This window comes from Sorex araneus, chromosome 2 (assembly GCF_027595985.1).
Source record: "Sorex araneus isolate mSorAra2 chromosome 2, mSorAra2.pri, whole genome shotgun sequence".
Lineage (NCBI taxonomy): Eukaryota > Metazoa > Chordata > Mammalia > Eulipotyphla > Soricidae > Sorex > Sorex araneus.
In genome coordinates this window covers 24,961,181-24,987,358 of record NC_073303.1, presented here as the reverse complement: position 1 = coordinate 24,987,358, position 26,178 = coordinate 24,961,181, and the positions used below count along the sequence as shown (strand labels likewise).

The following is a 26,178-nucleotide window of genomic DNA, read 5'->3' as shown; positions in this document are numbered from 1 at the left end:
GTTCTGAGGTTCAGCAGAGAGGATCCCCAAGGGTGCAAACAGAGCAGAACAACTCAGCACCCCTGGGATGACCCCCACACTCTCTAGACCCCCAGCATGCCCTGTGCAGCACAGGGAGGGTGGCCCGGAGATGCTGCTTTCAGCCTCAAAGTAGGATTGATCCCCTAACAGCGTAACTTAGCCACAGCGTGCAGAGTGGGGTGAAGGGCCCCAAGAATAGCTGGAGATTCCAGAGAACGTGCCAGGCACAGTCCCTCTCTGTCTGCTCCATGTCACGGTGAGGCCCAGTGGAAAGCTGGGGGGACTGTACCTGCGTCCTCGGGGGCCTCGCATGGACACTGTGGGAGGAATCCCGGTGCTCAGCGATTTCCAGACCTGAACATTTTTGTTCGTTTTCAGGTCCCACCTGGGATTGTTTGGGTTCAGGACCCCATGCAGTGCTGGAGCCGGAACCTGGAACTTCCTCATACAAAGCACATGTTGCGGCCCTTTGAGCTCCTCCCTGGTCCAGCGCTAAACTCTTGTTTGTTCGATTTTCTTTCTTTTTGCTTTTTGGGTCACACCCGGCGATGCACAGGGGTTACTCCTGGCTTTGCACTCAGGAATTACTCCTGGCGGTGCTCAGGGGACCATATGGGAACCTGGGGGTTGAGCCTAGGTCAGCTGTGTGCAAGGCGAGTGCCTTACTCATTATACTATCTCTCTGGCCCTAGAGTTAAATTTTATTTATTTATTTATTTATTTATTTATTTATTTATTTATTTATTTATTTATCTATCTATCTTTTTGGGTCATACCTGGCAATGCACAGGGGTTACTCCTGGCTCTGCGCTTAGGAATTACTCCTGGTGGTGCTCAGGGGACCATATGGGATGCTGGGAATCGAACCTGGGTCGGTTGCATGCAAGGCAAATGTCCTACCCACTGTGCTATCACTCCAGCTGCCCTAGAGTTAAAATTTAAAAGCAATTGTTTTGTAAACTCTTTTAGGTCAAGGTCTGCATTGCTATTACCCTTTTTCATCTTCCATGCCCCCACCCCCGCAGTCCTTTCCCCTCTTTCATATCTTTGTTATTCAGTTTGGGAACGGGTTTTGGACCACAGCTGGGTGTGCTCAGGGTTGCTTGGGGATCACTCGTGGAGGTGCCTGGTGTGCATGTGTGCATGCGTGTGTGTGTGTGTGTGTGTGTGTGTGTGTGCGCGCGCGTGTGATGCTATACGCATTACCAGGATATCAAACCTTGACCTTCTATGTGAAAGCTTGCACTGCAATCCACAGGGCTATGGTCCTGAAGCTACTCGCATCAACCCATAAGACAATCGACAGGAGATTTCACTATTGTTTTTTTTTTGTTTGGGGGCCACCCTAGGTGATGCTCAGGGCTTAATCCTGGCTCTGTGCTCAGGGATCACTCCAGGCGGGGCTTGGGGGACCCTATGGGATGCCGGAGATGATCCCAGGTTTGCCATGCGCAAGGCAAATGTCCTGCTATACTATCGCTCCGGCCTTTGGATTTCTTTTAAACAACGGTTCCCTCACTGAAAACTATCGTGATGGTCTCTATGACCCCCCAGGGCCAACACTGAGGCTTTAAGCCAAATTTTTTTTTTTTCTCACTGCCTCTGCTCGGTGGAGTGCAGGCAGAAAGCTGTGGATAAATCACAGTTCCTGCCCCTCCAGGGCGCGCTGTCACTGAGGGCAAACTGAAGTCAGAACTGTGAACACTTGCTTGAGTGTTGTTGTTAAGATAACAGTAATAATTATTGTTATTCTAGGGGAGTCCAGGCAGTTACGATCTACCCCCAGGGAAACGCAACCTATAATTTAACTAGCAGGCAGTTAGGGACCAGGTAGGTGCAGCACACAAGGCTTTCCTGGGAAAGCATCTCCCTCAAGCGTTTCTCCAGGGGCTTCCCAGGTGCCCACCGAGCGAGCCGCCTGCTGGGGAAGCAGGGCGGGCGGCAGGAAGGTCTGGCGGTGATTGGCTGCGCCAGAGGAGGTTGTTGCTAGGCAACCGTTGAGCAGAGCCTGGAGCCGCCTACTCCCATCCTCCGCTCAAGAGTCTTCCCGCACCACCCCCTAATTGGGGCACCCTGTGATCGGGATCCCCAGCAGTTTAAATTGTTAGCGGCCAAAAGCTCATCTTTCTAGGATTCTTTTTGTTTAGCAAGAGGCTATGCGGAGTGAGGGAAACCTGCTGTTTGTGCTCTGAGTCCATTTGCATAGCTGTTTTCTCTCTGGACGTATTAGTGTGTTCCTTTGCTCTCTGTATTCACTCATTTATTCATTCGTCAAGGTTGCAGGTATGCTTTTTCCCCCCCTGAGTGCCCACTATGTCCTGAGCTGTTCTGTTAGATGCGAAGAATAAAGAGATGTGCTAGCCAGCCACCAGCTTTGTCCTTACAAAGGTTCTGGTGGGCAACCAACACACATAGAGGCAAATAAATAAGATAGTCACATAGTTAATTACTCACCCCTTCCCCTCCAATATTTTAGTGAGCATCCTGCATCCTCTACCTTATCTAAAGGGTTCCCTGACATGGCAGGCGTGGGTCTCCACTGTTATATCCCACCCCCTTCCCTGCCATGACTAGAAATCCCCTTGCTCATCTCCGCTATGCTTTCACTCTGCCTCTGCCTCCGCATTCGAGGACCCGAGTACACCTCAGTCATGTCTGAGGTGGTGTGTCCAAAGCCCTCTGGCCTTGAGGAGAATCTCTGGAGATTTACCCACTAGGGTGGCACCGCCCAGGTAGTTCAGAAACAGTGCCAGCAAGAAATCCAACATCTCCCCCTTTTTTGGTTTGCAAAATGCAAAGAATGGAAACAGGCCTTGCACTCGGCATAGGCTAGTCTCCTCCTCAGGAGACAGGACCCTAGAATCAATAAACGGGACATGATAAGTGAGGCCGGACCAGCGCTGCCAACAGCGTGGGTGATGTTTGCCACCAAGATCTTGGGTCGAGGCTCTGCGGTGCATCTGTATATCCTGGGCTAAATTCAGGCCATAACGCAGGGCCCACTGTTCAGATGAAACAGTCAAGGCCCATCCCAGCACCCAAGAGCTCCCACAAGCAAGGCCCAGGTATGCGGGTACCAGAACTAAATCTCCAGGCTGCATGGCGGCAGAGGCACTGGGCGGTCCCACCCCGACTCTCCACCCGCTCCTCGGCCTGGCTGTCACACCCACAACCTTCTGTCGGGTGCCATCTTGGTGCACCAACAGCCCTGGTCCAGAGACCTCCAGTTGAATCCCAAAATGGATTAATGCCCTACAGAGATATCTCTAGAATCCAACCATCTACAATCTAAGATCCCAGAAGCACGCGGCTGCAAAGCAGCTGCTCAAAATCTCATGATATTCAAAACGAGCAATGAAAAATAAATTATCTAGCATCTGCCCCTGGCAGGCAGGCTTGAATGGTGATGAGAAAGTTTGAACAAAACAATTCCCCAAAGTAGAGAGAGAGAGAGTATTGGGGAAATTGTCTGCCACAGAGCAGGGTGAGGACTGGGATGCAGGGGGGGCGGCGGGAGGGCGGGGAGTCAGGTGATAGACTGGGGACATTGGTGGTGGACAATGTGCACTGGTGGAGGATGGGTGTTCAATCATTGTATGGCTGAATCTCAAACATGAAAGCTTTGTAACTGTATCTCACGGTGATTCAATAAAATTAAAAAATAAAAGTCAAGGCCCAGAAAGACCAAGAAACCATGTCCATTATGTGGGAGGGGGTACAACCAGTGTAATGCCTGGACTATGTGTAGGCACTTTAACGTCACTGTTACTTCTTGGAGTAGGTGCCCAAATCAGGGACCTACTGAAAATCAGAAAGGCTTCCACTAGTTATGACGCAGATAGGATGTGACAAAAGCCGGGCTTTGAGTGTGTTGCCAGTAGCTGGGTCAAGTAGGGAGTGAGGGGGGGTAGACTCAGGAAGACAGACAGGAGTGCTTCCAGCTCCCTCCTCCACCATGCCCAGCTCCTGTGCTTGGGGAAATGCCTGACTTGGACCAGGACTGGTAAAGTCTGCCACGAGCACCTACACAGTACAGAAGCTCGCACCCCTCCAGTCCCACGGGGTTTGCTGGACCTGAAGTCCACTTGCTCTGCACGGCCTGGGAGACGATCTCTGCCACCTGATGACTTGGGGGATCTGTGGACTCAGGCTTGAGCGACAAATTGCTCTTTGCAAGGAAGGAAAGTCAGTCTTCCCCTTGGCACAGGCATTCTGGGTTACTGTCTTTCCCACACAGAAAAGCACTGCAGGAGGTGAAGCAATGGTTTTTATTGAAAGTTCCATAGAAAGGCATGAGGAGAGAGAAAGAGATGGAGTCTGTGCCCGAGAGAGAACACAACCTTCTCCTGAATGGAACAAACCCCACGTGGATTTTAGGAAGAGGTTATATATAATTCCTCCAATGGGTATTTTTCCCCCCTGGCATTCTCTCCATACGTAGAAGTGAATCTGGTCATCGACACAGTAAAACCTTGCACTGTTGGTGGTCTTTCCATAATCTCATCCCATGCATGGTTGATGGTTTCTTCATAATCTCAGAATCTTCTGCAACTTACCTTTTCTGAAGGGTCCACCCTTCTCTGGGTGGGGATTCGAATTTCTGCATCTGGGTTTCTCCTCTCAGTTTCTCCTCTCCCAATAACTCAGTATTTGTATTTCAAGGGGGATTTGGTCTTCATGCTGTTGGGTTGCTTCGGGGCTAGGTTATCTCTCTTTAAATTTTATTCTTTCCCAAAAGTCCATTACTGAGCTGCCCTCACTCCTCTCCCCTACTTATCTGCCTACAACCAACAGAATCTGTCTGACTTCCAAGCTCAAGCTCTTTGCAGAAGTAGATCTGGTCACAGGAAAGAGTAAGACTCAGAGTGGCTGATATGTAGTGTGGCTTCCAAACCCCACATCGCCATTTAAAATCTCCCAACCTCAGGGCCCAGGATGTGGTTCAGTGACAAGGTATCTGCTTCCATCTTGAGGCCCTGGATGTGATCTCCAGGACCACAGCTGCCCAAAATATTTCCCCTCCCCGCCAGCCTCAGAATTTTATCTATTTATTTTTTCACTCAAGTTCCTGACACACTGAATTTATACTAATGATCACACAACATCTACAGTCACCCTTCAGTAGCCAGGGGGAATTGGTTCCAGGATCCCTCAGAAACCCAAACCCATTGGTGCTTCCTCTGTTCTATAAATTGGTGTGGTATTTGCAAACAACTTTTGCTTATACTCTTGTAGAATTTAATTTTTATTTTTTTTGCTTTTTGGGTCACACCCAGCGATGCTCAGGGGTTACTCCTGGCTTTGCACTCAGGAATTACTCCTGGCAGTGCTTGGGGATGCCCTATCTGCTGTGCTATCGCTCCGGCCCCTACTCTTGTAGAATTTAAATCAACTCTATATCACCTATAATACCTGATACAATGTCAATGATACTTTTAAAAAAGCTGTTGTTAGGGCTGGTGCTGTAGTACAGTGGGTAGGGCATTTGCCTTGCAGGTGGCCCACCTGGGCTCAATCCCCAGGATCCCATATGGTCCCCCAAGCATTGTCAGGAGTGATTCCTAAATGCAGAGTCAGGAGTAACCCCTGTGCATGGCTGGGTGTGACCCAAATTATTACACTGTATTGCTTAGAAAGTAACTATATGGAAAAACATCTATGCACATATAGAAAGCATTGCAAGCTTGAGGTATTTTTTTCATCTGCACATTCGGGTGGTTGAGTTGGCGGAATGCAGAACTGGCAGACACAGACCACTGATAGCTATCTATCCAGCGCTCAGTCCTTGCCTCTGAGCTTTTATTGAGTAATTCAATCAAACAGCTGCTTGCAAGAGCTTCCGCACTGCTTGCTTTTTCTCTGGCTCATGTTTTTATTTTCCTTTGTCCATATACTGAATGACGCTTGAGCACCCAGGAGGGTGGTGGAAGGCTGGTGGGTGTAGCTACTCTTGCCCGTTCCTACTGTTGAGGTGTCCCCAGCCGAGAGCAAGTTTTTCTGAAGGGATCTTCATAGATGAAGCATAAGGAGAGGCCAGGCAGAGGGGAGGAGGACCTCAAGGACCTGCTCCTGGAGAATCTCATTCTTGTCTTGGAAGACAGGCTCATACTTGGGAAATACGGATGCGTTGCAGGGAGGTTGGAGTGACTGTGGTAAGTGCGGGCTGGGGTGGAGCAGCCAATCCCGTATTTCCAGATCATAATATGCTGGACCTGTGTGGTGACTTTTATTTATTATTTCTTTTGTCGTGCCAGAGACAGAACTTGGGGACTCCCACATGCAAGACCAGGGGTTCTATCATTGAATCACATCCCTGGCCTTAGGGCTGCTTTTAAATGCCATCTTGCCGAGGTTAGTGTGACACACGTGCCCCAGACCCGGGAAGGAACCCTTTAAAGGGGAGAAGTATAGTGATGCATACGAAAATAAGCTAAATTTCTTTTCTTTCTCGGCACCCAGCAATTGCTATGCTTATCATTTTGACTTTCAACCAACAGAGGCGTGTTTAACTACAAGACTAGTTACTTCTCCCTCAGCTGGGAAAAGAGGGAGAGACAGAGAGTCTCTGAAGATAAGAAACACAGAGACCTAAGGAGCAAAGAGAGGCAGAGAGGAAGGCATCCTTTGGTTTGTGACCTCACGAAGCAATAGGAAAGCATTTTCCACTGGACACATGAGTAGGAGAAACCCACATTCCCTGGCCCCTTCCTCCTTGGCTAAAGCAATGCTAATTTGCAGCTACTGTTGGTTTATAAGTTTATTGGAATTTCTATAGGTGTCTGTTATCTTTTTTTTTTTTTTTTTTGCTGTTTGGGTCACACCTGGCGATGCACAGGGGTTACTCCTGGCTCTGCACTCAGGAATTACTCCTGGCGGTGCTCAGGGGACCATATGGGATGCTGGGAATCGAACCTGGGTCGGCCGCGTGCAAGGCAAACGCTCTACCCGCTGTGCTATCGCTCCAGCCCCAGGTGTCTGTTATCTTGAACACTGTTTTGTTGTCACCGTTGCCCCCTTCCTATAAACTTAGTGTTGATTATAAATGGATAAAGTAGAAAAGCCAGGATGAAAATAAGCATTACGATGACTGCCTTTGGTTGACCTAGCACTCTTACTTTTAGGAATTTCTCCTGGGAAAAATAGTTAAGGACATAAGCAAAGGATTTAGCATAAGATTATTCATTGAAACATTGTTTGGAAAAGCAAGCAAACAAAAAGGGAAAAAAACTAAATTAAATCATAAATTATATTTATGTTCAAAGGCATGATGTATTAGTGGGAAAGCAAGTTACATATATTTACATAATCTAGCAAGATGTAGACCAAATATTAATATTGGGCAAAGGTATTTCAAGGTGCCAATTTGTTTTCTTTTTGCTTTTCTGCATTTCCCCTTTTCTTTCCCTTTGTTGTGGTGATGAGCAGGGGTCACCTTATGGGTCACAGTGGCTCACTTTGTTGTGAGCCCCAACCCACAATCATACAGGCATGTGAGATGGTGTTGGGGATTGAACTCTTGGTCTCTTGCCTACAAGTTTCTTCAGTCCCTCTGAATTTAAAAAAAAAAAAAGGTTTTTTTTTTTTCCTTTTTGGACCACACCAAGCAATACTTAGGGGTCACTGGTTCTGCACTCAGGAATTACTCCTGCTTGAGGGACCATAGGGGATGCCGGGGATTGAACCCTGGTTGTGCAAGCCAAATGCCCTACCTGCTGTACTATCACTCCGACCCCAAGTTACTTTTTTTTTTTTTTTGCTTTTTGGGTCACACCCAGCATTGCTCAGGGGTTAATCCTGGCTCTGCACTCAGGAATTACTTCTGGCGGTGCTTGGGGGACCATATGGGATGCCAGGGATTGAACCCAGGTCGGCCGAGTGCAAGGCAAACGCCCTACCTGCTGTGCTATCACTCCGGCCCCCCAAGTTACTTTTTTAAAGCCATTCCAAAGGGGTGGGTCTTATACCTTGCATACATGAGGCCCCAAGTACATTCCCCAGCATCAATGGCGTACCCCTCCCTGCTTCTTCCCTCAGTACAGGGTATGACCCCACCAGCCTCCTGTACTTCCAGGCCAGAGCAGCATTGCCTAGAGGGGCCTGAGCATTGAGCCGTTAGACCAGCACCATGGGTATCATCGGGAGTAGCCCCCAGACCCCAAGGTCTTGCTAGGTAGCTTTCTTCCCAACTTTTTTTTCCCTTTTTGGGTCACACTTGGCATTGCTCAGGGGTTACTCCCAGCTCTGCACTCAGGAATGACTCCTGGTGGTGCTCGGGGAACCATATGGGATGCTGGGGATAGAACTGGGGTCAGCCGAGTGCAAGGCAAACGCCCTAACCGCTGTACTATCACTCCAGCCCCTCCGCCCCGCCCAACGTTTAAGTGGTTACTTTTTTTTTATTATGCATATGTATTTCTTGTGCAATAAGAACAAATGTCCTCCCATTCATCCCAATGCTCCAGAGACCTCCTGCTGGGAGTCCTAGAGTGTATGTATGAATAAGCTGAACCTTGTTCATAGAACCTGGTTCTTCTGGCTCTAAGGCATTGTAGGGAATGCCACAGACCCTGGCAAGGCTGTGTCAAGCCGCTCTTCACAAATTCCAAAAACAAGGGTAGGGGATGGGCCTGAAGTGATGGTTCAGCAGGTAGGACACTTGCCTTGCATGCGGCCAACCAAGTTCAATCCCCAGCACCACATTAGGTCTTCCAAGCCCTGCCAGGAGTGATCCCTGAGTGCAGAACTAGGAGGGATCCTTGAACACCAATGGGTGTGGCCCCAAGCCCATTAAACCAAATCCACACCAAACCAACACAAAACCAAGGATGTGGTTCATGCCAGCTCTGACAAATGAAACAAACAAAACTAAAAATTCTGCAATTGTGCCTGGAATGTAGCTCAATAATAGAGCGTAAACATCTTGTATGTGTGAAGTCCTGGGTTTTACCCCTAACACCAGAAAAAATGATCACTGTACCACTGTCATCCCGTTGCTCATCGATTTGCTCGAGCGGGCACCAGTAACATCTCCATTGTGAGACTTGTTGTTACTGTTTTTTTTCTTTTTTTTTTCTCTCTCTCTTTTTTACTAATGAATCACTGTGAAGTACAGTTACAAACTTATGAACTTTCATGTTTGTATTTGGTTTACATCCCTCCACCAGTGCCCATTCTCCCCCACCAATGTTTCCAGTATCCCTCCCACCACCCCCACCCCAACGCCCACCACCCCGACCTGCCTCTGCGGCAGGGCATTCCCTTTTGTTCTCTCTCCTGTTGGGTGTTGTAATTTGCAACAGAGGTATCGAGTGGCCATCATGTTCGGTCTATAGTCTACTTTTGGTACGCAGCTTTCAACCTGAGTGGGTCCTCCCCAAATTCCCTACTAGGTGTTCCCTTCTCAATCTCTGCTGCCTTTTCCCCCAGCATGTGAGGCCAATTTCCAAGCTCTGGGGCAGACCTCCTTGTTCTTAACACCCAGACTACTCCTGGGTGTTAGTGTCCCATTCTGCTACTTTACATTCCACATATGAGTGCGATCTTTCTATGTCTGTCTCTTTCTTTCTGACTCATTTCACTCAACATGATACTTTCCATGCTGATCCACTTATGTTGTGACTGTTTTTGGCATATCGAATACACCAGAAAAAAATGATAAAGAAAATAAATCCCAAAAGCATGTGTTCCCCACCTGGCTTGGACTGCCCATCCTGGCTGACCTAGCAGGTGAGCCCGTGGTGGCCCAACACGTTGGTATCACATTCCCAGTTGTTTCATAACCCACTGGTGGGTTGGCGCCTGCCCTCCTGTGTAGGAGTCGGCGCTTAGTAAGACTAACCTCATCACAACTCCAGAATTGTCTTATTTCTCAGAAGCGCCCGTCCCTCGATCAGGGTGAAGGCAAGATGCTCTGGAGCACACTACGTCCCCAGTGCACTCATGCAGCTGTGAATCTGCGTGTCAGGGAGAAAAGGATGTCACCATGGCAACCCAGGCTCGCTCAGCCTGTGGGATGAGTCTAATCGCCACGGAGAGGAGATATTCAGAGCCCCAGCCACCCTGGTGGTCTGGTTTCTGGCGAGCTGCTTAGCGTTGCTCTGCCTCACTTTCTACATCTGTGAAATGATGCTAAAGCTCCAGATCTCCACTCCCAGGCCTGCTGAGGAATAATCCATGAACTGTAAAGCATGAGAGGAATAGCGCATCCTTAGCCTTGACTTGCCCCCTCCCCCCAGTTGCTAGGTGTGATTTTGGGCTTAAATTTCTGTATCTCGGATGCTCTCTCTCTCTATCTATACTTATAAAGAGCAGAGGCTGTGGGATACCCTCCAACATGTGAGGTGCCTGTGAGAATTTCACGATCTCAGCGCTGAAAGCAATTCCTTTGTTCAGTTCTCTGATGGCAGTACTTGGTTCACCTTTGTTTGATTACCTCCAGTGATAGAGAGCTCATGTCTGCACCACTTCCTTAGCAGCTATGGCCACATGACAGCTAACTGTAAGGCATTTCCTCTGCACAGGGTATTTTACAATGAAATGTCTGTTTCCCAAATTTAGCAATCCTTTTCATATTTTTCCCAGATTTTGTACAGGATAGAAATAAGCAAAAAGAAACTACAATCCCAGCTCTTGAAGGGTTCCTGCTATAAACGGAGCCTGGGTTCATGCACTCCAGATTCAAAATCCCACTTTGACCACTTTCTAAAAGGCTGATGTTGGAAAATCATGTGATCTCAACCAATCTCAGCTCCCTGACCAGTAAATGAGGCTAGAAATACCTCACACATTGTCTGACTGTGAAAACCAAGCACCAATAGCTCTATTTTGAGCCATATTCTCTGCCCACATGCCATTATTTTTAATTTGTTTAAAACTTTATTGAACACCATGATTTACAAAGTTATTTATAATACAGCTGTTTCAGGCATTCAATGTTCCAACACCAATCCCATCACCAGGGTGACCTTCCTTCCACCAATGCCCCAATTTCCCACCTACCCCCAAACCCAAACCTGCCCCCTTAGCAGGCACAAAATAATTTATTTAATATTGTTTGTTGGCTGGAGCAATAGCACAGTGGGTAAGGCGTTTGCTTGCAAGGCAGAGCCTGGCAAGCTCCCCGTGGTGTATTCAATATGCCAAAAGTCTCACAATGGAGATGTTACTGGCGCCCGCTCAAGCAAATCGATGAACAATGGGATGACAGTGCTGACAGTGCGGATTCATTGCTTGTTACAACAAAATGGCAAATGGATTTATCAGAAAATAGTTCACTTAAAGAAAATTCGTGAAAATTGTACCTCACAATGGTGCTACTAAAGTCATTGTCGGAGGACTTACTGAGCTGTTTGTTGCTAGTTGAACCTTTTGTGTTATTGTTTTTGCTCACTGAACTTACTGGGCTTCTATACAACTTCCTATCAAATCTGCTGCACTCCTACTGGGTTATCCGTACTGTGGAATTAGGAGGTGTCACATGGCCACATATGCAGCCATGCACTCCAGGAGCTGTGGAACTGGGATGATTCAGCAGCTCGATGTCTCTTCAGGATGAGTCATGGAGCTATGAAGCTGGGCCATTTATATGCCAAAGGATGTTGGGAATGGGTGGGTCATTGGACCCTTCTGAAAGGCAGGAATTCGACCCTTCCCCATCCCAAGAAGGCTCTAGAGTTCCCAGCCGGAAATGGGTCTACCTGGGACAATTCATGAGTCTGGGGTGTTCTGTGTCAGTATTTTTAATAGAAAACTCACATAAGACAAAAAGGACCTCAAGGGGCTGGAGCAATAGCACCAGCCCCTTGAGGTAGGGCGTTTGCCTTGCACGCGGCTGACCCAGGTTCGATTCTCAGCACCCCATATAGTCCCCTGAGCACCGCCAAGGTAAATTCCTGAGTGCAGAGCCAGGATTAACCCCTGTGCATCGCCGGGTGTGACCCAAACAGAAAAAAAAAAAAGGATCTCAAAAGATGGAGGTCTGAGGGTAGCATGGGATGAGGGTGACAGGAAGTGAGGGAAAGCTATTTTTCCCCAAAAAGGGGTCTGGACCCGGAGAGTCTACTTCTAACACTGACTAGCTGGGGATCCCTGGAGCCAGTTACCTCGCTGTTCTCAGCCTTGCTTTTCTGCAGCACACAGGTGACAGATGGATTCCGGCTCCCCTCCCCCCTTGTTAGATGTAGAGTGGAATTGCATTGACCTTGCCTGACCGCGGCTGACCACCTGCTCCACTTTGCTTTCCCCACAGACGAGTATCTCCGGATGCTCAACGTGGGAGTGGCCGAGGTGAAGAAGTCCTTCCTGGGACCTTTGGCCCCGTCCTGCAAGATGGTGCAGATGATGAGGCAATTTCTGTACCGGGTTCTGCCTGAGGACTCCTACAAGGCGGCCACCGGGAGGCTCCACGTGAGCCTCACCCGACTCACAGATGGAGAGAGCGTGGTGGTTTCGGAGTTCAGGTCAAAGGAGGAGCTCATCGAGGCAAGGGAGCGGGCCGGTGGGTGGACCTGGAGAGGAGGGCGGGGCCGGGAGGCAGGGGCGGGGCATTGGCTGGCTTGGGGCGGAGTCAGGGAGGGGCGTGGTCTGGGTGGGGCGGGCCCTCGAGGGGGTGGAGTCAGGGGCCAGGTGCTGTCTGAACTTGGGACAGGATGACCAGGGTGGAGGTGTGGGAAGGTGTTAGAGATGAGGGTCCTGGAAGATGCTGTTCCTGCTTCTCTTGGCAGCCTCCCGTTTGCCTGTTTCCTTCCTCTTGTTTTCTGCTTTCCTAGCTCACTCCTTCTCCCTCTGTGTCAGGCACCTGTTTAGAAGATGTGGACACAGAGAAACCCACTGTGCACCGATTTGCTCACCATCCGCGGCACTTCAGACCCGCGGGCTCAGCCCCTCCTTTGACTTTGCCCTGCCCTTTGTGCCAACCCCTGGGGCTTCTCAGAAGCCTCGGTGTGACCCACAGTGGTCCTTACTTTTCCGGGTTTGGGTTGCAGTGTCTGCCCTTGATTTGGCCGCCTTTATGGGATAGTCCCCTTGTCCTGCTCAAGTCAAGTGGCCCTTGAGAACTGTATTTTCTTTTTTTTTTCTTTGCTTTTTGGGTCTCACCTGGCGATGCACAGGGGTTACTCCTGGCTTTGCACTCAGGAGTTATTCCTGGTGGTGCTCAGGGGACCATGCTGGAGATCGAACACGGATCAGCCGCGTGCAAGGCAAACGCCTTACCCGCTGTGCTATCGCCTCAGCCCCGATAACTGTATTTTCATTAAATGGTTGTTGCTGAGGAAAGTGTGCTTTCAGGGCACTGTTCTAAATAAAATTAACATACATTTTAGCTATCATTTTTTATTTACAGTGCCCTGGATTGAACCCAACGTCTCATGCTTTCCAGACAAATGTTCTATGGCTGTAATATATACCTGACCCTAGCTAAGAGTTGTCATTACTCTTGGTATTGCCATGGGTATGCCCAACATTCTTCCAGAACAGAGTTTTAAAGTATTTTAATTTTTTTTAAGGTGGGGGTGGGCCAAAGTGATAGTATAGGGGTATTTGCCTTGCACGTGGCCGACCCAGGTTTGACTCCTGGCATCCCGTGTAATTCCCCAAGCCCCATCAGGCATGATCCCTGAGTGCAAAGCCAGGAGTAAACCCCAAGAATAGCCAGGTGTGGTATGAACAAAGAGAAAAAGTGCTATCTTTCTGGCTCCCTCTAAAAGGGTGTTCTGTCTGTTTGTCTTGGGGCCACACCCAGTGGTGCTCAGGGGTCACTCGTGTTTCTGTGCTTGGAGCACTGTGTGGTGCTGGGCATGGAACCGGGGCCATTTGCATGCAAAGCATGTGCTCCAGCCTGTTGAGCTGTCTCGGGCCCAGAACCACAGGTTTGAACTACAAGACTCTCCAGCTCACCCCATTCTCACAGCCCACTGGCCTGGACATGATCCAGGGTGGGGGATAATTAGGTAGAGGACGTGGACACCTCCTGCACCCACCTCAGAGCCCACTGGGGTTAGCACCCAGCTCGTTCCTCCACCTCCCACCCCTACTGAACCCTTCCTAAGCACCCACTAAGCCAGCCTCTGTGGCCATGTACCAGCTGTGCCCTCTGCCTGGCTCGCGCTTCCTTCTTCCCACGCCACCTCGCTTGCTTCATCAGCACCCAATCACTCCTTCCGGGGATCCTTACCTCACCACCACCTGCTCCATCTCCTCTGGGCCAGGCACGCCTTCACCCTGCCCTTGCGTCTGAGGTCTGTCCCCCTGCTTGATTCCTCCTACTCTTGGAGCATACCTGGGGGAGGGTCTCTCACCCCCTGTAGCCCCAGAACAGATACAGATGTAAACTATTGAATCCAGACCCTGGAATAGTACAGCGGTTGCAAACCAATCTGGTTTGGGTCCCTGGCATCCCTTATGGTCCTCCCTCCTCCCCTCCCGAGCATCTCCAGGAGTGATCCCTGATCACTGAGCATTGCTGGGTGTGGCCCCCAAATAAAGACAAAATTGTCGAATCTCCTTGGATTCATGGGAACTTGGAGCTAGAAGGGACCCTAGATGTCAGTCCCTCTCTCCCTTTAAAGCTGGGACATGAGAGAGGAGGAATGTAACTGTCTTGTCTCGCATGTGTGGGACCCTGGGTTCCATCCCTAGCACTGCAGATAACAACGACAAACACAGTAATAATGCTAACACAAAAGCTGGACCATCTGGCGCAGGCTGAACATGGAGGTTTCTAAAACGCCACTAATAAAAAATTAAAAATAAAATATAATAAAATAAAACGCCAGCTAGTTAGGACCTGGGCAACAGTTGAACTTGGCGCCTTGCTCCCAGGGCCGTGCCTTCATCTTGGGGTTAAGGATTCAGGTCAACAGGACCCCAGAGGGTTGGATGGATGCGATTTTCCCGCCCAGCATCCAGGCTCAGCTTCTCAGCACCGTCTCTCCCCACAGGCTCTCTACTGCAGCTGCTTCGTCCCTGTCTACTGTGGTATCATCCCCCCAACCTACCGTGGCGTGGTGAGTGTCTCAGCATGTGGGGGGTGGCGAGTCGGAGTCCAGGGGTTCTTTGGGGCCTTGGGGCCCACATCTGGGAGAGCAGAGGAGTGGCCTGAGAAGGCACTGGGACAATTGGGAGAGGGCTTGTGTCTTCAACCCAGGATTCCCAGTGCAGATACATTTCTGGGGCTTTCAGAGGAACTAACCTGAGTTGTGTTTTTCTCTGTATCCAGACACCCATTACTGAGCTCAGCATATCAAGGTTCTACTGGGGGCCTGGGGGGCAGGGGGGCGTGAAATAGTACAGTGGAGAAAGCTCTTGATCTGCGTGTGGCTGACCCAGGTTTGATTCCCAGCATCCCTTGTAGTCTCCTGAGCCTGCCAGGAATGATCCCCGAGAGAAGAGCCAGGAGTAAGTCCTGACCACAGCTGGATATGGCCCCCAACAAAGTGAAACAACAGGGGCTGGAGAGAGAGTGCAGCGGGGAAGGCACTTGTCATGCCTGCAGCAGACCCAGATTCGATCCCTGACATCCCATATGATTCCCTGAGCACCACCAGGAGTAGTTCCTGAGTGTAGAGCCAGGAGCAACTCCTGAGCATTGCTGTGGCACAGGTACAAAACAACAAAAACAAAAACAAACAAAACCAAGAAAAACTCCAAACACACAGAAAGATTTAATGGGCTGGTCAGGTGCTTGTTCCCCAGACCTGACAGAGAGGTAGGACAGCAGGTAGGGCTCTTGCCTTGCATGTGGCCGACCCAGTTTTGATCCCCGGCATCCCATATGGTCCTCTGAGCACCATCAGGAGTGATCCCTGAGTGCAGAGCCAGGAATAAGCCCTGATCACTGCTGGGTATGGCCCCAAACAAACATTAATAGCAACAACAACAAAATGATCTTGAAATGTCAGGCTTGCAACCTTGAATGTTGGGACTGTGTAGGCCAGTGAGGCTGAGACCACCCAGCATCTAACTGTCCATGAGGCACCCAGAAGTCTGGAAAAGGATGCAAATTCCCATCCAGTAGGTGGGATGGGGTGGGGGCGGGGCAGGATGGGGGTTCTGGGCCTCTCACTTCAGATGGTGCCACTCTGAGCAGGAGGGTCTCACCATGCCCTCTTCTCATTTTATTTTTTTAATTTTAATTTTAATTTTTTTTTCTTTTTGGGTCACACCTGCCTATGCATTCAGGAATTACTCCTGGCGGTGCTCCCGGGCCCATACAGGATGCTGGGAATTGAACCTGGGTTGGCCACATGCAAGGCCAATGCCCTACCCCCTGTACTATCACTCCAGCCACCCCCCTCCTCATTTTAGACAGAGAAAATCAGACCCAGCTCCTAGTGTTGGCTGCCAGTCAGCGCTCCTGTGGGCGTCATTGGCATTTTTGTCACAGTCGATGGTGAGAACATCAGTATGTGTTTTTTTTAAATTTTCATAAATTTGTTCACAAGAATGGATTACATTCAATATTTCGACACTAGTCCCACCACCATCACACCTTCCCACCACCATTATTTTGAATTTCCCACCAGCATTCAAACCTGCTGAATAGGCAGATGCTAGATAATTTGTTTGTATTGCCCGCTATGAATAACATAGGAAGTCACACGGCTGCTCTTTGCACACTCCTAGAAAGCTAAAATTTTAGATAATTAGAGTCTGGAGAAATCTCTGCAGCAAGCTGCTTGGTTCTGAGACTCTTTTGTGTTTCTCTGGATCCTGGCCATTAATGAGCTTAAATAGTCACCGGAGACAGCTTGTGGGCAGGACCTCCAGGGTCCCATGGGGGCAGGGAGATGGGAAGGGCCAGCCATCCCCTGTCCCACGAGGCCTGGAGTTTGCCGTCACTAATCCCGAGTACCTGGGCTTTTCACTGGGTTTTGGAAGATGGTGGCCGCTGGGATTCCTAGGGGCAGGTGGAGGGTCAACACCTGCTCTTGCCTGGGGTACCCCAGTAAGATGGGCCTGGCGCTGAGTCTGGAGACATCTCTGCAGTCAGCTGCTCTGTTCCGGGATTCTTTTGTGTTCATAGTTGAGGAAACGGAAGTCCCTAGCGGGCCAAGGACCTTGGATGGACAGTAGTCAGCCTGGGGGCTCTGGAGAGGGTGGGGCTGCCTGGCACGTGGCAGACTTGGGGTGGGGGGTCATGTCGCAACCTGCACCCCTCTCCGAGTCCATCTTTTGCAAAGGAGGGGGGAGCGCCCTGTTCCCCAGCCCGGCTCAACAGGCAGGGGCTGGGGCACATTCTCCTGTTTCTTTAGAGTCGGGTGCCCTGGCCCCAGTACCCTCAAGATGGCTAGGGGAGGTGTGTGTGTGTGTGTGTGTGTGTGTGTGTGTGTGTGTGTGTGTGTGTGTGGTGTGTAGGCGAGCATGGTGCAGGCTCCGAGCACTGGGTTAGGCATGCATTGGGAACACCATCGTGTCAGGACTTGCCCTGGGGGTCCTATCCGAGACCCCCACCGAGCGTTTCTTGTGCTCTCTCGCCCCCCAACAGCGGTACATCGACGGCGGCTTCACGGGCATGCAGCCCTGCTCCTTCTGGACCGACTGCATCACCATCTCCACCTTCAGCGGGCAGCAAGACATCTGCCCCCGCGACTGCCCGGCCATCTTCAACGACTTCCGCATGTTCAACTTCTCCTTCCAGTTCTCCCTGGAGAACATCGCCAGGATGACCCACGCGCTCTTCCCTCCGGACCTGGTGGTGAGAGGCAGGGGCGCCCTGGGGCACGGGGGCCAGGGGCAGTCGGGCAAGGAAGGGGACAGCGATGTGGGTGGCACAGGGGACCCAGCTGCGGCCACTGAGTTCCATCTGGGGTCCCTCCCCTCAAACGATCCCTGAAACGTTCACCTGTGTCCTGCTTGCTGCCCTCTGTGAGGCTTTGAGCAAATTCCTGGAGCATCCCCAGCCTCTGTTTTACTGGTCCTGAGGAGAGGACAGGGCAGAAGCACCGGAAGTGGGGAGCTACCCGCGACCTGAGTGGAGCTTAGCAAATGGGGCTGCCCGTTGCTCTCCTCCGTGTTTGTGTTGGGACAGCCTGAGCTAAGAACGGCTTTCCATTTTGGGTATATATTCTTGTGGGATTTTTTTTGTGGGGGAGGAGTGGGAGGACTCAACCCCAGACAGTGCTCAGAGGACCATGTAGTGCCAGGAATCAAACCTGGGCCTCTCAGAGGCAAAGCAGGGGCTGAGCCCATTGAGCTATCTCTCTGGTGCCCGACTTTCCATTTTAAAGTGCTACTGGGAAAAGAAAGGAGATGGAGAAGCAGGAGGAAGAAGGGAAGGAGGAAAAGTGTGACAGACACTCTGTGGTCTTCAAAGTCCAACCTGTTCCCTGTCTGACCCTCGAGAAGAAAGGCTTTGCGGCAGGAGAGCATGTCAGCCTCCAGCGTATCTACGATTATTTTCACTTTACTATGATTATTCCCATTTAACAGATGGCAAAGTTGAGGTGTGAAAGGCTACATTTTCAGAACCTATACAGTCCCTAAGTGGCTGAGCTGGAACTTGAGCCAGTCTCTAAGCTCTGCTTTTTACAGAGCCCAAAGGCCCCTTCTTTGGTTCTATCCTAAACATCTCAGCCATTCCCACCCAGCAGGCAGTGGGTGAGGGGGCCTTGGCCAACTCTTGCTGATGGCTTGAGACACGGATGCAGTTTTGTTGTGGATGCAAGACCATGAACTGCACCTGCTTTCTGGTAGAGAGTGGGGCTTGGAGCCTTGTGTGGGCAGATTAAACCAAAGTCGAGTGTGATGGACACAGTAATGGGTATCTGGGTGAGGGGACCATGCCCCTCTCTGACTGCTGCCTCAGTAACCCCCCTGCTGGCCCCCCCTTACAGATCCTGCACAATTACTACTACCGAGGGTATGAAGATACTGTTTCATACTTGAGGCGGCTGAGTAAGTACCATGTGGAGCCCCTGGGAAGGTGAGCAGTGGAGGTGGGACAAAGACAGGAAGTAGAGGGCTGAGAAGAGAAGCTTTCCCCTCCTTCCCACCCCCTCCCCATTTGTGAGCTGGAAAGGCCCCTCCCCCAAGAGAGCCAGGGCATGCCCGCTTACATTGTGGCCAAAACACTGTCCCCCCAGATTAGAATATGAGGGGGCGGGTGGCAGGATAAAAGCTTAAAACACTTATGCAAATAAGTTTCTCTTTAATCAAACCATATTGTCAATGTAGAACTAGAATTGATGAATTTTTTTATTAGTTATTTATTTTATTGAATCACCATGTGGAAAGTTATAAAGTTCTCAGGCTTATGTCTCAGTTATACAATGCTCAAACACCCATCCCCTCACCAGTACCCATATTCCACCACCAAAAACCCCAGTATACCTCCCACCCCCGTCTGCGTAATTGATAAATTTCACTTCATTTTCTCTTTACCTTGATTACATTCCATATTTCAACACAAAACTCACTATTGTTGTTGGAGTTTCCCCCCAAAAAAGACAGCCCTACTGCCAAGGAAGCATTTGATAATTAGTTTTCCATTGCTGAAAATGAAGAGATATGAAGTTTAGGATAAGAGATATGAAGGTTTAGGGTTTCTGTATTTTAGTAATTAAGCCCAGGGAGATTTATGTTAGAAATTGCAAAGAATTGATGAATTTTTTATAAGGCATACGGGCCATCAATGAGAAGATGGCCGGGAACTTGGTACCCAGACCTGCCTGTGAGGTCAGGGCGGAGGGAAGGACATGCATCCTTCCTTCTGACTCCCGGAGGGCGGGCCAACAGCTTCATTACAGGAAGAGAAAATTAGATGCTCCTTCTTGAAAATGAGCTCCTGGAATTACTTCCAGGGAAAGAGGAACTGCTGGGTGAAGGATGGCTGCGGAGTGCCGGAGCCTTTTCTGCATTGCATCGCCACAGGGTCTTTGCATGGTCTTTGGGGACAGTTGCAGCTTGCTCCCCCAAAGCTGGAGGAAAAGCTTGGATCGTTTCTCCCAGGTTCAGAATAATCACCATCATAAGCAAGGCTGTGTCGGAGTTGTGTATGCCAAAGAAAAGCCTTCGGGAGTGAGAGGGGAGGGTTGTAGTGCACTTTCCCCCCTTAGACCTGTTCTCTTCAAGTTTCTTTTTCTTTTTCTTTTTTTTTCCCTTTTTGGGTCACACCCGGCGATGCACTGGGGTCATTCCTGGCTCATGCACTCAGGAATTACCCCAGGTGGTGCTCAGGGGACCATATAGGATGCTGGGATTCAAGCCCAGTTTGGCCACGTGCAAGGCAAACGCCCTACCCGCTGTGCTACTGCTCCAGCCCCCCTCTTCAAGTTTTCTTCCAAACTGCTTTCTCAAAAATCCTCTTATCTCCTTTTCCTGATTCATTTTTTGGGGGGGGGTTGGGGACAGGTTTTGGATCAGCAACGCTCAGGGCTTATTCCTGACTCTGTGCTCAGGGTTCCCTCCTTGGGGGACTCGTGATGTTGGGTGGGGTCAAACCCAGGCGGGCCCTGTGCAAGACAAGCTCCTCACCTGCTGTCCGACCTCTCTTGCCAATGCCTGGTCCCCTTTCCGGTGGACTCTGGGGAGGCCCTTAGCCCTAAGCCCGGTGAGCCCGGGGAACTGCCTGTTTATTCTCTCGTAAGTCTCGGTTTCCTATTCAGTAAAAAGGGTTTAATCCAATTCCCGACACACCGTGATCTTGAGCGGCCACTTACCTCTGGGGGTCTCCGCTTTTCTCACCTTAAAAGGGGTGGGGAGCTGATCATGGGACCCACTGGTGTGTTTCACTGTGAGGAATAGCCCCGTGCTCAGGGATGGGGAGCACTCACATGCTCAGGGATGGGGAGCACTCACAGAGGCCTAGAGTGCTCTGTCCTAGCCAGGCTCGGGCTCCCCAGCCCCCGCCCCTCTTCTCTGCAGGACCAATCCCTCCCAGCCGGATTTCTCCCTGCAGGGCCTCGGTGTTTATGCAGCTGTGAAGACAGCCCAGGGGAAGGGGGAAGGATTAGCACCTGGGGGGCTTTCAGCCAGCAGCTGGGGGGGGCTCCTTACTCTGTCCCCAGAGATGGTGTAGATGGGACTTGGGGACCCATGATTTGGGACTTGAATTTTGCAACAACACCAAGTCCCTGGAGAGCCTGGAGACCCCCCCCTCCTCTCCACTCTGGCTCCCCCCCCATTCTTCTCTCCCCCCCCCCCCCGTGTCATTTTCCTTCCTCTTCCACTCAGGGCAAACTCTGGGAAGGTTGTTAGGGATCTCTAGTCTCCCCCATTTATAGAGCCCCTCTCCCACCCTGGGGAGGGTCCCTGTGCCCTCTCCTGTGCCCTCTCCTCCTTGCTCACTCCTCTGTCCTTTGCGGATGTGGGCATACCACGGGGATGAAAGACCAACTAATGGTGGCATTTCCGGCACCCACTAAACAATGGGGCGTCTCTGGAGGTGGGTGGCGGTTCCACACCCGGAGCCCCTCCACCTGGAACCGACCCGCCCAGCAGGCAGCTGGTGCCTCGTGCTTAGCTGTCAGCTGCCAGCCTGCCCCTTCGGCCAGGTGCCAGGGCTGTGCACTGCTGTTCCCAGTTGGCCACCTCAAGCCTCCTGGGTTTGGCAGGGCTGGCGTTTTCTCCCAACGCCAGATGCCGGGCCAGGAGGTGGGTTGTTTAGACATGTCCTGAGAACTGCTCGCAGCGCCCAGAGCCTCCTTCTGTCCTCACCGGGGGCCAGAGGGAGCTTGTGCTCGTGCACTGCCAACCCCCGGGCTCTCCGGGGATCAGGAAGCTGCCGGGATGTCACCCACAGCTCTCAGCTGTCCCGGCACTGTCCTTCCCCTCCCGTTGAAAGGCTGGCATCTGCCTGCCACCCTCTCCACCTTCTGCCTCCCCCAGCAGCCTCTGCCAAGGGGACAGGCCCTGCTCCTGGTTTGCTTGAATGGTCACATTCCACACGGGCGTTGAGGGAAGTTGGAGAGCGGGGGATGCACCTCGAAACGATCCAGCATCTAAGTATGCACCTGTTTTCCCTTCCTCCCTTCCTCCCTTCCTCCCTTCCTCCCTTCCTCCCTTCCTCCCTTCCTCCCTTCCTCCCTCCCTCCCTCCCTCCCTCCCTCCCTCCCTCCCTCCCTTCCTTCCTTCCTTCCTTCCTTCCTTCCTTCCTTCCTTCCTTCCTTCCTTCCTTCCTTCCTTCCTTCCTTAAATCCTTCATCACGCGTGTGTGTGCGCGCGTGCGTGTACACACACACACACACACACACACACACACACACACACACACGGTGAAATCTGCCCCTCCACAAGAGAATGAACAATCCACAGGGCTTAGCTGCCTCTTCAGCACTGCTCCCACCAACCCTCAGGGTGGTCGCTCCAAGCCCACATGATCCTGATTACTTTTTGTCCTTTTGGACTAACCAGCCCACTTCTAGATTATTTTGGGGAGTGGGATCTTTCTGTGCTCTTTGGCCTGCAGCCTTCACTCAGCACCGAACAGCTCACTGCATGGTATGAATACTTCATTCCTGCTTCCGTTGCTGTGTGAATCCGCCACAGCTCACAGGCACCCTCGCCTGTTCCTAGGCTTCCACCCCGCGAGGGGCGATTGCAAGTCAAAGTGCTAAAAACACTTATTTATGGGATTTTGTATGGACATATGCTCTAATTCCTGGGATAAACACCTAGGAAGAAAATGACAAGATCATATATGAAAGAAGGATGTTTTGTACATAATGTTCATATATGTTATATAATTTAAGTTACATACCTATGTATAATATAACATGAACAAATGATGTGTTTATATATATATATATAAATTTTTAGGGCATGCCTAATATTGCGGTAAGAAAGTACAAGATATCATTTTTTGGTTTGGGTCCACACGCAGTGGTGCTCAGGGCTTACTCCTGGCTCTGCGCTCAGGGTTCGCTTCCTGGTACAGCTTGAGGGACAATACGGGGTCCTGGAGATTGAACCTAAGTCAGCGGTATGTGAGGCGAGCGCCTTACCTGCTGTACTGTCTCTCCTAGATCTTATAAATATCATTTTAACCACTTCATATGCATATTTCAGTTGTGTTGAGTGCACTCACATGCAATTAATTTCCAGACCTTTTTTTTTTTTTTATATCTTGTAAGACTGTATGCCCATTCTTTTTCCTTTACTTGGGGGTGGGAGTGAGGTTATCACACCCGGTGAAGCTCAGTGGTTACTCCTGGCTCTGTACTCAGGAATTATTCCTGGTGGTGCTTGGGGGACCTTATGGGATGCTGGGGATTGAGTCGGCTGCATGCAAGGCAGATGCTCTACCTGCTGTCCTACTGCTCTGCCCCCCCCCCCCCGCCCCGTTTCAACAGTTCCCTTTGCTGCCGCTCCCACTATTCTCCTTTCTGCTTCTGTTAAGATTCACTCCTTGAGGTAACCTTATGTAAGCGGGGCCATGCTGGCCCTTCTACCATAGTTTCTTGATTTGTTCATTCATTCATAGCCTCCGAGTTGCTTCCACCTCTCGGCTATTGTGAATAGACCAGCTATGAACATAGGTGTGCAAATATGTCTTTGGCATTTTTCATCACTTATTCAGAATATATTTAAACTCAGACCTATATACCCGGAATATATGTTCAGCTTTAGAAAGAAAAAAACAAAACTTCAACTTTTAAAGAAACCGCCAAATTCGTTCCCAACGTTTTTGTACCATTTGACGTTCTCACCGGCAGTGGGTGAGAGTTCCGGTTTCTCCGAGTCCTCCCTGCCATTTGTTGTGGTTGGTCTTCTTAATTGTACGCACCCCAATAGGTAGGTGGTGGCATCTGATTGTGGTTTGAGTTAGCACTTCCTGAGTGACTAATGGGGTTGATTATCTTTGCGGTTGTGTATTTGCCCACCCTGCCGAACCCACACTGACCTCTCTCGGGGACTCAGGACTCCCCGGAACTCGTGGCTACATGTGCTGTTCCCCCGGCCGAAATGCTCCTTCCGGCCCTTCCTCCCCACCCCTAGCCTCGGCTGCGCTTTCAGATCTCAGCTCAGATGTCGGCCCTGATGCATCAGGGATGTGCTCCTAATCAAGCCTCCCCTGCTTCCCTCCAGCCTGGTACCCAGTCCTCTCTCACCCCGCACTCGTCTTGGTTAAAACATGATTGGGGTGCTCGCTGCCCTCTAGGCAAGACTGTGGCCTCCAGGAGGTAGGAAACCGTCACATCAGTTTCTGTTCTCTTCACCCCCTCCATGCCTGGTTTAATACCTGGCATGTACATATCAAGGCCCACTATGTATCCAGAGAAAGCGTGAACCAGCACCCAAATACTCTGTATAAATTTAAATAAGAAAGGCCAGGGGCTGGAGTGATAGCACAGCGGTTAGGGCGTTTGCCTTGCACACGGCCGACCCAGGTTCAAATCCCAGCATCCCATATGGTCCCCTGAGCACCGCCAGGGGTAATTCCTGAGTGCAGAGCCAGGAGTGACCCCTGTGCATTGCTGGGTGTGACTCAAAAAGCAAAAAATAAATAAATAAATAAGTAAGAAAGGCCAGTAAAAAGCCCTCACCCTATTTGTGAAGGTAACTTGGAAACTCAAATTTTTGGCTCAATATATAATCCAGAGAAGGAACGGACCAGCACACAATTACCAGAATAGATTTGAGTAAGTAAGGAAAGGCAAATAAAAGAGCCCTCATTCTAGTTTATGAACATAACTCTTGGAAATTCACATTTTTGGCAAACGCCAACGCCGATGCCCCAGCTCGGTTACGCCACTCATGAGCTATTGTTCGTCCTAGATGCGGTGTACCTTGATTCTCCTTCCAAGAGAGTGATTTTCCCTCGGGTAGAAGTGTACTGCCAGATAGAACTCGCCCTGGGCCATGCGTGCCCTGAGTACGGTCCACAGAGCCCGCCGGCAGAGCAGTCCAGCCTGGGGGACTCGGAACAACGGCACACACAGTGCTCTTCCAAAGGGGCAGGAGGGCATGTCAACGCTCTATCCGAGCCCCCACCTGTGCCGGCACCTGAACACACCTGTGAGCGGATCCCACCTGTGGAATCACCTGTCTCCTCGCCTGCACCATCACCGGCTGCATCCCCGCCCCCGTCCCCCACCACCTTGCCACCTGCATCCCTCCCAGCTGTGCAGTTACCACCCAGCCCAACACCTGCACGGCAACGGACTGGATCCCCACCCAGATCCCCCTCCTCCCAGTCATCCCAGTCGGCCAGGCCCTCCTTGGGGTGTTCAGTTCTGGGGAAATCTCAAGCATCGCCCTCAGGTTCACCTTCATCGCCTGAAGAGCCGCCTGAGGAGGAACTGGGCTCAGAACTGCCCCAAGGTATGGAATCTTCGGGTATCTCACAGCTTCGTCCTTTCGGGAGCCCCTCAAACAAGTGGGCAGCGCTCTGGGAACTGTGTGTCGGGGGAAGTTAACTGCGTGCTTTAGGAGGTCTATGCTGCTATGAGGCCTGGATACCACTAGGGGCAGTGTACTCGATTCTGTATGGCTCTTTGTAGAACTTGTCAGAAATGAAAATTATCAGGCCTGCACTCATTTGTGGAATATACCGTAGCATAATACGAGACTAACACCTAAGGACAGTAGAGTTAAAGGCCAGGAGGATCACGCCATGGCTTGGAAGCCTGCCCCACGTGCTGGGGGAAAAGGCAGTTGGGATGGAGAAGGGACCACTAAGTAAATGATGATTGGAGGGATCGCTCAGGATGGGAGGTGCGTACTGAAAGCAGAGCAAGACCTAAACACGATGGCCTCTTAGTACCTGTATTACAAATCATAATGCCCCAAATTAGAGAGAGAGTCAGAAGGATTGTACCTGCCACAGAGGCAGGGAGTGGGGTGGGGGTGGCGGGAGGGACACTGGGAACAATGATGGTGAAAAATGTGCACTGGTGGAGGGATGGGTGCTATTCTTTTGCTCACTCACATGGGAGACCTGTTTGAGATTTTTATTGCAAAGGTCTCTGACCCAGGACAGCGCTGAGGCCAACCAGGAATTCTGTTACTCAATCACAGTGGAATAACTAGAGAGTTCAACAACAAGCCGTTACAAATGTGTATAGCAATAAGGCATCCAAGAGTTTGGTTATGCACCTACTAATGTGCTAGTAGCTCACCGAACTATGAGGCTATTATGTATTCCAAATAAAATTTCTAGCTTTCAATTTATATTATTTGGGGGAGGAGGCTTCTAACTGGTGCTGAAGAGGCCTGGGA

The 26,178-nt window shown here is 50.6% G+C and overlaps 1 protein-coding gene across 1 annotated transcript in view; it reads left to right on the top strand.

Annotated features, from left to right (window-relative positions):
* PNPLA1 (patatin like phospholipase domain containing 1) overlaps positions 1–26,178 on the top strand; it is a 52,911-nt gene that overhangs the window by 18,665 nt on the left and 8,068 nt on the right. Inside the window, exons 2-6 of the mRNA XM_012935345.2 lie at positions 12,269–12,501; positions 14,961–15,026; positions 17,507–17,716; positions 18,855–18,915; positions 24,736–25,281. Coding sequence (XP_012790799.2) covers positions 12,269–12,501; positions 14,961–15,026; positions 17,507–17,716; positions 18,855–18,915; positions 24,736–25,281 — 1,116 coding nt within the window. The remainder of the gene's footprint in view (positions 1–12,268; positions 12,502–14,960; positions 15,027–17,506; positions 17,717–18,854; positions 18,916–24,735; positions 25,282–26,178) is intronic.